The sequence below is a fragment of the Grampus griseus genome (assembly GCF_964374135.1).
Source record: "Grampus griseus genome assembly, chromosome: 18".
In the NCBI taxonomy this organism is placed as follows: Eukaryota; Metazoa; Chordata; class Mammalia; order Artiodactyla; family Delphinidae; genus Grampus; species Grampus griseus.
The window spans coordinates 75,356,760-75,369,034 of record NC_139012.1 but is presented as its reverse complement, the minus strand read 5'-3'; the positions used below and the strand labels follow the sequence as shown (position 1 = coordinate 75,369,034).

At 48.4% G+C, this 12,275-nt stretch overlaps 1 protein-coding gene across 1 annotated transcript in view; it reads right to left on the bottom strand.

Moving 5' to 3' along the window:
- USP12 (ubiquitin specific peptidase 12) overlaps nucleotides 1–4,021 on the bottom strand; it is a gene marked incomplete at its 5' end in the record, with an annotated part of 79,583 nt that extends 75,562 nt beyond the window's left edge. The window contains one exon of the mRNA XM_082675751.1: nucleotides 3,974–4,021. Within this exon, the coding sequence (XP_082531877.1) occupies nucleotides 3,974–4,021 (48 nt within the window). The remainder of the gene's footprint in view (nucleotides 1–3,973) is intronic.
- Between the last annotated feature and the right edge of the window lie 8,254 nt (nucleotides 4,022–12,275).

Below are 12,275 nucleotides of genomic sequence, written 5' to 3'. Positions count from 1 at the left end.
TACTACTAAAATATTAATAAAAATGAATTAAATATTTCGCTAATAAAAGAATCACAGCCACCCTATTTCTCAAGAAGGAACAAGGGCTGCTATCATTTACTCTAATATTCGGACTACATGAAGAGCCTACCCCGCACCCCGCCGAGCAAGGCACCGCGGGGTTTGAGGTTTTCCTCCCGCCCCTCCCTCTGGAATGATAAACTGCACTGACCACACACGCACCTGACTCTGCGTGAGTGACCCCAGTGAGACTCAAACAATAAGAAAAGACAAAGAGCCAGTCTCACCTGTGACTTTCCTGCAGTAAGTGCAGTCAGCTTAAAGTTTCCCACGCGCAGGGTGCTGTGCTGGGTACAGGCTTTTTCAAAGCAAACCTCTCAGACCCACCAAGCAGCAGACTTGTGGCCTTGGCTTCAATGACACCATGTTCTAGGGGATCTAGCTGACACCCAGTGACTGAGGGTGGGCAAGGAGCCAGGCCACCCCACGATCGACCACGTTCCCCTGCAACGACTTCTCCTTTATTCAACCCCCTCCCTGCACGCCCTTCCCCGCCAGGACTCCTACAACCCAAACAGGAAGCGGGGGTGCTTCTCACATCCGTGGAGCCCCCAGCGCTGTGCTTCCTAACAACCCTGACCCGTATGGTCACTTTCTACTCCTGGGCCACCACAAGCTGCTCTACAGCCTCCACCTCAATTTCAAAACACAGGCCATTCCTCTACATGCATTCGGTCACTTTCCCCATTATTTCACAATTATGAGGTATAATATTAAATATTAGGTAGCTACTCTGCGCCAGGCCCTGAAGTCTGAAGCTACTTCATCAGCAAAACAAGCACCACGTGACACTGAAATTATTTCATGGGCAAACAACAAGAGGCATTTCTAGAGGTACCCTGCAAATTGATTCATTGCAACCTAAACATAATCACTCACACTGTCAGGCTGTAACACTAACTTAAGAGAAACAAACTTAACTGACTTTCGCATGTCAGAGGAACAACTGTGATCTAGAATAAGACACATCAAAAGAGATTTGTTTTTAACAGTTACTTAATCCTATTAAGGTATTGCTATTTGCCCAGGTACCTTGTGTTGACATGTGAAAAAATTATGTCAACGTTATTATTTATAGAATAAAACGTCAACTCATTATAAGCGTTTTCACAGCTGCGGATTCTGAGAGATAATTGTCATTAGGACCAGCCCCTCTCCTCTGCATCACCCCACACACAACCCCAACCTCAGACATGTTTAACCAAACTTACTGCCCCCAGACATCAGCAGAAATGAAGGATGCGGAGGGACTTTTACTGTATGCAGAAGGTACTCCTCCACCAAGCTGTGAAATAAATGATAGTCCTTTCGCTTAAGGCCTTCAGAATCCAATAAGGAGATAACAGAAAAATTTACAACACAGCAAGTATGGTAAGTGCTACTGAGATCACAAAACTGCTGTGAAATTGTATGAGGGGGATGGAGGGTGGGGAGGGACAGGGCTAAGATTATTCAAGGAAGGCTACCTGCTTGAGAGACAGCTGTGACCAGGTCAGAAATCTACAAAGGCACAGAGATAAATACCTTTGCTCTTCTTGACTGTCAATTTTGTAGCACCTCAGAAGACAGACGGAAGTTCTCTTTAAAGAATAAGATTGCAGGATACTTGGACATATTTAGCACTACCTTGGGAGCGCACCAGAATGTCTTCAAATATGAACACAGGCACATACAATTTTAACACTACTTTTTGGATCAATCTCATTTGGCCGGCCACTGATGTTTCCCTATCTGCCAACAATACACACACACCGCATGTGATTAATGCACCTGAGCGGAAGCCCTAGAGAGAGTTTTGGAGTCTAAAATTCTCGAGATCAAAATCCCACTTACTCAGTGTTTGACTTGGCAAATCTCTCTCTGCCTCATTTTCTTAACCTGATTAGAGCATATATTAATACGTTTATGTGAATATTGTTTGTCTCTCTTAACTAGAATGTAAACACTATGAAAGCAGAGGCTGTCTTGATCACTGCTGTATCCCCAGCACTCAGCACACCCTCTTCTGCGTAGTAGGTGCTAAATGTATACCTGATATACTTGAGTGGATGAAACAGTGAAGAGCAACACATCACTCCACAAACTCTAGACTTTGACAGTGAACTATGACCTGACAATCTGTGTAGCTCAGCAATCTGGTAAGATTATCACTTTCAAAGACTTAATTATCACATTCCTTTAGAAAGACAATAAAAACTGGCATATCTAAAAATAATTAATCTACCTGATCCTTGGATATCCTTTTAATACAGTCCCTTTCAGCTTCCCTGGTGGCGCAGTGGTTAAGAATCCGCCTGCCAATGCAGGGGACACGGGTTCGAGCCCTGTTCCAGGAAGATCCCACATGCCGCGGAGCAACTAAGCCCGTGCGCCACAACTACTGAGCATGCGCTCTAAAGCCCGCGAGCCACAACTACTGAGCCTGTGAGCCTCAACTACTGAAGCCCACGCACCTAGAGCCCATGCTCCGCAACAAGAGAAGCCACCGCAATGAGAAGCCCACGCACCGCAACGAATGAAGCACAATGAAGACACAACACAGCCAAAAATAAATTAATTAATTTTTAAAAAAAGAAAATTAAAAAAAATACAGTCCCTTTAACATCAATGGTTCCTAAAATATGAATTGTGCAAGAAAAACAAACATCCATTTAAGGAAATGGATTCTTCATGATTCATTCTTCAGTGTGATGTCTTTAATACTGTAGATTTTAATCCCACTTGATTTCAGCCATTTTTATACTGTTCCTCAGCGTGCAGTACAGAATCTGCTTCTAAAGCATCTTTTCTATCTGATTCACCGCTCCTTAAAGAAAGGTATATGAAACGTACCACCCTTAAATGGAAGATTGCTGGGGGGGGGGGATCTCCCACATGCATAAAAAGGTCTGATAAGCCATAAAACAGAAGGAAAGATTTCAGAAGTCTTTAATAACATCATCACTAGGCCCACGTGGTGAAAAATAACTTTTTTTCTGTGATGGCTCATACTTAAGATGGCAAGATGTAAGTCATAAGGAGCTAATAAAACGAATTCGCCCCACCGTGTGGAAAACTGGTTCTTCTGACCAACCACAAAACACCAAGATTTAAACGCACCCACGTTCTGCTCAACTCGGGACTTTTCCACAGGCATTAGTACTTTTCCCTTAAAGTCGATTTAAAAGCCCCAGTAAAACACAGACAGCAACCCTTGCCGTCAGTTCCTGCACAGAAACACTTGAAGCCACACACTGATGCGTCTGGGGCGTTCAAGTAAACAGATGACAGGAACGCTTAAGCTGCTTTGAAGATCAACGTGGATTCCCAAAGACAAGATTGCCACCTTGACACGCAGCTGGAAACGGGAGAGCTTGTTCCTCTCAGAAGAGGAGAAAAGGGGGAAATTTTCGACAGCACTTATTTAAAGTTTCCACCTTCACACACACCCCCTTCCCCTCGGCGCCGGCGGGGACTCGGCCTCGCCAGAGGCGCGGGGAGGAAACCTGAGCCGACTTCCGTGCCCTCGCGGCCGGGAAGGGGACCCTGCCTTCCCGCCGCAGCCCCTCGCCCGCTGGGGACCCTCCGGGCCCGGCCAGCCGGGCCCGAACCCGTGCGCCGCCGGACGGAAACGCGGGCGCCGCTCGTGTACTTCCACCTCCGGCCCCGGCCGGGCCCGCGGCCCGGCTCGCGCGCCCACAGCCCGGCGCCGCAGGGACCCGCGGCCGAGCCCGGGCACCGACGACCCGCGCCGCCCCCGTCGGCCACCCTCGCGCGCCAGCCTCCCGGGGCCGCTCCGCGCTTGCTTGCGCCCCGCCGTCCAACCGCCCCCGCCCGGCCCGCGCCGCCCCCTCCCGGCCACGGTCCCCGCGCTAGGCCCCGCGGGCGGCGAGGGCGGGGACGAGGGCCGCCCGCGCCCTCCCGCCTCACCTACCATGGTACAGATGGAGGCGAATTTGGAGACTGTCATTAGGATTTCCATCCGCCCAGCGCCATCTTCCACCCAATCACAGCGGCGGCGGCGGCGGGCGGGGGAGGAGGGCAACCGGGCCGCCCGCTCGCACCGCAGCCAGCGGGCGGACCCCGAGCTGCCGCGGACCCACGCACCGACCCTGCTCAGCCGCCGCTGCCGTCGTCGCCGCCGGCGCTCCGGCACTCCCCGCCGCGGGCCCCAGCCCCCGCCTGCCGGCTGCCCGCCCGCCCCCGGCTCCTCCCCGGCGCAGGGCGCAGCCGCTGCCTCGCGGCCCGCGCCTGCCCGCGAAGCCGCCCGCCGCACACCCCGCCCAGCGCACTGGGGAGCGGGCTCCGCCGAGGCCCTAATGCCCGGCCTGCTGGCAGCTGCACTGCCCGGCGGCGCGCCCCGCCCACCCCTCGGGGCCCCGCCCACTCCCCGCGCCGGCACCGCCCGCTCCCCGCGGATGCCTCCCCGGCTCCGGAGCGCGCGACTCGGGGAACTCCCGCGCCGGCTCCACCCCGCGCTCGGCCGGGGCGGGGCTCGGAGGGGCCACCGCCTCCCGCCCGCGGCCCTCGCGGTCCTAGAGCCCGCGCGCCGCGAGAGGGGCAAGAAGGGTGCTGGGGGCGACCAGCGTCAATCCTGGAAGGGGCTGACCAGCAGCCTCTACCAAGGGCGAGGGAACAGCTAGCCCAGACAGAAAAGTGAGGGGGTGATCTCGATAATTCTGGGTGTGGTGGGAAGAAACCTGCTTCTGAACGGTTAAAATAGCCCGGGTCATCCAATGTCCCAAGCACCTAAAATGTAAGGTGGTTTCTTTTTACATACATTGGGTGAATAACCTGGGTCAGAACACCGTAATTTCGCGAAAGACAAATTAATTAATTAAAAATGAAAGAGGCAAAGGAGAAACTATATTTGGCTCCTTGAATTAAGAAAGGTAAATTATGGGGAAGGGGGCGAAGCTGATTTCCGCCCGCTTGTTGGCCATAAATTTAGCATTTGGTTATAAATATAGTATCTAAATATACTTGTTCTGAAAGTTGAGTTGCAAAATAGGGAAGGATCTCAACCCAGCAGTGATGATGTTATTCCCAGGGACAAGAAGTCCCGCAAGTAAGAAAAATGTCCTGTGAGAAATGCTGAAGCAGTATTAGCCAGGGGGGATAGTTCCTATTTTCCGCTTCGATAAAATGCATCATTGCACCCTGTTCTTCGTGTCAGACAGCTCAGCTTCGTTTCTTCCTATTTGAGAAAGAAGTTCAAGTTAGTAGAATAACTTTATAAATTATTGTATTAGAAAGCTTGTGATTTTTCACGATTGAAGAACTGATGGGATGCTTTTTTAGTTTCCCCCATTTCAGTGGGGCAGAAACGACAAATGACAGACGAATCTCTAAAATCAGATATGCCTTAACTCTTCAGTTCAAAACATTTAAAACACAAAACATTCAAACAAAATTTAGGTGAAAAATAGATTTCTGGTACATGCATGCTGTTTCCATAGTGATTTCCATTATAAGCTTGCTTGGGGGAAACAAAATTGCACACAGAATATAGCCAAGTCCCATAGTAGCTGGCCTGCTGCTACAGGCACCTGCCTCCCTGGAAGCCGGGACTTCCCTCATTGCCCTGATACCCGAGCCAGTGCTAGAATGTGCCAGAACCACACATTCAGGTAGCTGGACCACCTCCCCATTTCCCTGCCTAGACTTGGAAGTATCACCCACCTGAGTTGTTTCTTGCTATGTTCCATCCTGCTTAGACCTCCAGGGCATGCCTGGGCCTCCTACCAGTGTTGCCATGCGCATGACAGACTGGACCCTATCTGTCTCATCTATTTGGATGAAAGTCTAGTTGTCATTCTGTCCCGTTGAACAGGTCTAATGTGTCAGAATTTGAGCCCCATCTCCATCTAGGCTGCCCACCAAGATCTTTCCTTGTCCATGGAACAGAGGCCACCAGGTTTACACGTAAGTGTGTGTAAGAACAAGGGCTTTTCTAAATGGATTTCTGGTAGAATTATCTGAAGTTGTTTAGTTGATGTTATAGCCATCTAAATTCACAGATGAGGGACTTCCCTGGCAGTCCACTGGTTAAGACTCCACGCTTCCAATGCAGGAGACACAGGTTTGATCCCTGGTCGGGGAACTAAGATCCCCCATGACGCGTGGCGTGGCCAAAAGATTTTAAATTTTCAAAAATTTAAAAAATAAGTTCACAGGTGATAACACAGATCCTAATAGCAAACCTCCCAATGCCTCACCTCCCCAGCGTTAAGGTTGAATGGAAAGGCACAAACGTAAAGAGAGAATCTTCCATGTGCTAGGTGATGCACTGGGGTGTTTTTTTGTTTGTTTGTTTGTTTTTTACCATATGTAATGCAGATGAAGATAAGATATAGCTGAAATGTCACACGTGTACCCCCAGAACTTGAAAGGGATCATCTAGACTTAGAATACAGTTTTTACCTGCAACCGTGTCAGCTTTACAAAGAGCTTCATTGTACGTAGGGAAAGATGAGTTTGTGTACAACTGACCTCTTTCAGGCCTTCCTGAGTGTATCAGCTACAAATTACACCCAGATAACTTCAGGGACCAAGCAAGTAAACAAATTAGGGCAAGCTCATTCCATTTGGTTAGCACGACGTTTTTAAATGGTTTTGTTTGAATAATTTTACACAATCCTTTCCGGTCCAGTTCCTTGCAAGCCACTTCATCTTTTCTGTTCTCTTCCTGTCTCCACTTAACCACGTGCCACTTCATATATTTCTGCCACCTCTCTTTTCCACGAAGCCATTTGGGTTTGCACCAGCTGACATCAATGGGTGAAATGCTGTGCTGCCCTTGATGGGGCGAGGAAGGATGTGTGGAGAGGGGGTGGAGAGGCATGGAAGACAGCCGCAGCACAGGGAGTGCTTATCAAGGAATTACGCGTGCGCCAAGCAGTTCCTCAAATCCCCATAACAACCCAGCGGAGTAGGCGCTATTATCGTCCCCATTTTCTAGATGAAGAAACGGAGGCACAGAGAGAACTTTCCCAAGGTTGCACAAGTAATAAATGATGGAACAAGGATTTTGACCCAGCTCCAGAGGCCACACTTGTATCCACCCTGCTAACCCAGCTCAAGTCAAAGTGCCTCATTCTGATTCTAACAGAAGGAGGCTGAGAGGCACTCACTCCTTTGGGACCAGGTTACAGCTACAAAATAAACACAGGTAAGTATTTCTTTGTCTCACTTCCCTCATCTGGAAAATAAGGGTAATGATTATTTCTACCCCAGAGGGGTGTGACAAGGATAAAACATGGAGACACAGTTAGAAAAGTGCCTGGCACTCAGCATAGACTGGAGAGCTTTGAATGGACATTCGGTATCAACATTTTAAAAGTCAGGATGGGCAAGTACTGCCCTCAGGCTGCCAGTTTACTCTCTCTGATATAACAAGCCTCTGCCGTGTGCCAGTCGCCTGATTAGTATTTTATTTTATTTTGTTATTTATTTATTTATTTATTTTGCGGTACGTGGGCCTCTCACTGCTGTGGCCTCTCCCGTTGCGGGGCACAGGCTCTGGACGTGCAGGCTCAGCGGCCATGGCTCACGGGCCCAGCCGCTCCACGGCATGTGGGATCTTCCCAGACCGCGGCACGAACCCGTGTACCCTACATCGGCAGGCGGACTCTCAACCACTGCGCCACCAGGGAAGCCCCTGATTAGTATTTTAGATGCATTTTCCAATGTAACCTCCCAGGGCCCTTGGAGCTGGATCATTTTGTGCTCATTTTACCACGTTCACCATGGCCCTGCCCAGCCAGTGCAGGGCCAGGGGCCACACCCAGACACTCTGACTTGAAAACCCAGGGTCTCTCCCCTTCTCTACCCTGCTCGTTGACAGCTGAATGAATGAACCTTCTTGGTGGCGTTAATTAACATCATCCAGCTGTCCAGAGGTGGATGTGAATCAAAACACTGATGTTCTTTTGTTGGTTTGAATCAACAAATCAGTGACTTACTTTTCAAGGCTGATTTCTAATTCAGATGAGTAAAGTCAAAGCATATGCCCTATGGATATATGACTCTGATTTGCCGGGCAGCATAGCATATAGCTAATGTATCTAAACCTTTGTCGTTATTTAAATCTAGGTTTTCAAAGAGGGCCAAAGGCACAGCCCCTTTACATTCTATTTAAAACTGAAAAATGAGTTCATTCATTAAAACAGATATCTCTTGGTCATCTACTGATGATTAAGAGAAATCTGTGCGCTCAGGGAGTAGACAGATGAGTTTTATGGAAAATGAGCTGGGAGAATGGAGAACTAAGTGCAGTCAGCTCTGAGGCAGGTGAGACTAACCCTGCCTGCAGGAGGGACAAGCTGAGGACAGCCTCATAATCCAGAAGAATAGGATGGACAGTAGCGGGGGAGGGGAAGGCAGAGGGAAAGTCACGGGCACTGACCCATGGGAGCCAGAGGGACGTCTAAGGCTGCGACACTGGGTGTTCTGTGGAGTCTGTGGAGATGAGTGTGGAATGTTAAGGGGACAATCTGACCCACAGGGACACCAGCAGGGATTATGGTCTCTGGAACCTCTACCATCATATCCATCAGTACCAAGTGGTAGAATCAGCCTACCAGAAAACCTGTTTCTTGTTCTTCATAATCTCCATTTGGATTCCCACCCTGGAATTTGTTGAGGCTAAACATGGCAGAGAATCTCAAGGAGACATCAAACTAACACGTAGGTACCTGGGGAGAAAACCTTGACTTCCGGTGAGCACAGAGGTAAACTGGAATATTTTCTTTCGTACTTAGCTCCTCACTAAGCAGAACCTGACTGCAGGAGGCTGGGGAGCATCCCGGCTGTTTAGGAAAAGTGCAAAAGTTGCAGAGCTTAACTTGAGAAGGGGCTACCTTTTCAAATGCTTCCATCAGCCACCCCTTTCTTCTGTGAAAAGGGGAGAAGAGAGAGAGACAGAGCCATAAAGCGACAACCCTGGATACAAACATGATCCATTCCAGTCATGTAATTACTCAGCAATGTGCATCTGAATTGTTTTTTTTTAGTCAATACATATCTGTTGAGTACCTCTGACTCGTGAAGTCTTGTTGGAAACAGGGAACAAAGAAGCTTGTTCCTTCAAAGAGCGTGCCATCAGGACTTCCCTGGTGGCGCAGCGGTTAAGAATCCGCCTACCAATGCAGGGGACACAGGTTCGAGCCCTGGCCCGGGAAGATCCCACATGCCGTGGAGCAATTAAGCCCATGCACCATAACTACTGAGCCTGCGCTCTAGAGCCCACATGCCACAACTACTGAAGCCTGCGAGCCTAGAGCTCGTGCTCTGCAACAAGAGAAGCCACCACAATGAGAAGCCCATGCACCACAATGAAGAGTAGCCCCCGCTCGCCGCAACTAGAGAAAGCCCGCGCACAGCAACGAAGACCCAATGCAGCCAAAAAATAAAATAAATTAAAAAAAAAAAGGAAAAAGTAAAAACGCATGCCATCTGGTTGAGAGAGAAGACTTGTACACAAATCACTTTAAGTACCAGTTGTGTGACTTATAGTATTATAAGGGTTCAGAGAAGAAAGTGATTGTTTCTTCTTTGGGTCATCCAAAATGCTACCCCTTACTAGAGAGTAGGGTCACCTGATCCAATGGGAAAAGTTGGGAAATCTCAAAGAGTAATATAATTATATCTTTTAAGTAACACTTGCCTGTCTTATTCCTCAAGCACCGACAAGCTCCATGCCACCTCTGAGCATTTGTTCTGGCCGTTCCTTCTCCCTGGAACACTCCCCCTCCTTTACAGGGTCACCTCCTCTGGCCCTGATGCCACCAGATCCCCTCCTCTCATGTAAGCTCAAGAGAACTGGAAACCTATTTTAGAGTTCTGTCCCCAAGGCCTGAGAAAGGACAGTAAGTGCTCAATAAATAAATGTTAGTGAATGAACAGAAACGGATAAAACACCTACACTTTAAGTATGTCCGCCTCCAGAGCAAATAAAAACAGAAGAATCCTGGTACATAGAGCTGATTTATCTTGACTGATCAACACAATGAATGTGAAGTCTCAGAAAGCACTTGCAGGGCTTCCCTGGTGGCGCAGTGGTTGAGAGTCCGCCTGCCGATGCAGGGGACATGGGTTCGTGCCCCGGTCCGGGAAGATCCCACATGCCGCGGAGCGGCTGGGCCCGTGAGCCATGGCCGCTGAGCCTGCGCGTCCGGAGCCTGTGCTCCGCAACGAGAGAGGCCACAGCAGTGAGAGGCCCGCGTACCGCCGAAAAAAAAAGAAAGCGCTCGCAGATACTCTGCTGTTTCTCTGACTGCCTTCCGTCTGGAGTTTCCCATTTTCAGTTCAGCATTTACTCAGCTCTTATGAGAAAGTTCATCAGAAAAAAAAAGGAAAAAAGGAAAAGAAAAGAAAATGTACTTTCTGGACTCCAGAAAGTCTCAAGCATCTGCAACTTCCCCAAACACAGCTCTGATTTTCTTTACTGTGCCTCTAGGTTTTTTCCTCTGGAGACAGCTTCTCGCTTCATCCTGCCCTCTCCTTAACCACCTGCTTCTCAAAAATGTCAGGGTGGCTTTTCTATATGATTTACCAGAGTTTAACCATACACTTGGAGTTTGTATTGTAAACGTTCGGCTCTGACTTGTGATTTTACTGCCATTTTTGCCTCTTCCCGCCCACCAGGCCTCCTGGGCACTTGACCTCGAGGAGCCTGCCTAGGGCACCTAGTACGGGGCAGCATACCCACTGGGGGTTTCCTGGGACACACAAGATCTGTCATCACTTGAGACAAACAGGCATGGCTCCCACTTCTTCTTTTTAAAAATTATTGAAACAGCAGAGCATAGCAATGTTAAACGCAAAAATTCCAAAATATATTTAGCATACAGAAACTCCTGTCAGACATACAAGAAATAGTTCATGGTGATTTCCCAGGATTGTGGAAGTGGGAATGGGTGAATTGGCGAACAAGATGGAAGAGAGAACTTTACTGCATACTTTTTATGCTTTTTGAGTTTGCAAACATGCAAATGTATAACTATTTCAAAAATTAAGTAAATTGAATTTTTTTAAACTTAAATAAAAGACAGTTATGCGACAATATTTTTAAGTTACTAGGCACAATCCAAACCAAAAAAAAAATTTTTTTAAGTAACTTAGTGCAAGCCTAGTTCAATTCTGGTCTGTCTCTGCCTAAATAGAACACACACTTGAACTCTGACACTTCCTTCCTTAGGACTCTGGGCTCTTCTGCCTGCACTGGCTCAGACTCTGCAAGTGAAGGAAGATAACAGTCTCTTTACAGAAGGGCAAGCTTTCGTTTGCCTGCTTCAGGAGGGCTAGCAATGGGTGTTTCTCCTGCTCTGTCAAAAGGAAGAGGCTGTAGAGGAAATGAGAGATGGGAAGAAGGGAAGTGAGCCCAGAAAGTCCTCTCTGTTCCTGGCGCTCCATCCTCCAGGCCCCAACAGAAACGAGGTGAAGTGATCACAGTTCCTCACGTGATCACGTGATCCATGATCACATGACCACCATTACCCAACACCTGTCCACAGAACAGTCCTGTGCTTTTCCCCAGCACAGGAAGAGTGCTCATCTCCCCAGGCAACTTAACCTTTTCTGGGTGTTTTTGTAGGGCTTGTTTTTTTCTTTCCCTTAACCTTTCCCAATTCCTTCTGGTCAATTCTACTACGCGTGGTAGAAATTTTACTTTTTTTTCCTTTTAACAACAGTTACACATAGGAGCAGATATATCTGCTTTCTGACACAAAACCTGAGGATACACAAACGACAGATGATACCAGAATATCTTTGAATAGGTCTTCCAGGTAACAGGGAAACGCACGCCCATCTTTCCAAGGCTCAAGCCCAGGGCTGCTCCTTTTGACAACCTGGGCACACAGTGTCCCCAGAGGAACTGCTTCCTTGTTTTTGCTGCCTGTAAGCAGCAAGGAGCTTTTTATTTTAAGGATTCCACTGTCAATCATTACTAAGAAATAGGAAATAGACGACGAAAATAATAAATAAGGGAAAAACAGATTTTATAAAGCTCTACGGTTGTTAGTAGTAGTCGACTCCCGAGATACCAATGGGCTTCAAGTTAAGAATTAGGGTGCCGCCTTGGCCGAGTCCCTCCCCTCCACCCACAGAGGATATCCAGTCTGCGATCCTGAACAAGCCCTTTACCCTCTAAGCTCCAGTTTCCTCGTTATACGAAGGGAAGATCCCTACTTCATCAAGTTGTTGGGGAGATTAAATGAGATACTGCACATAAG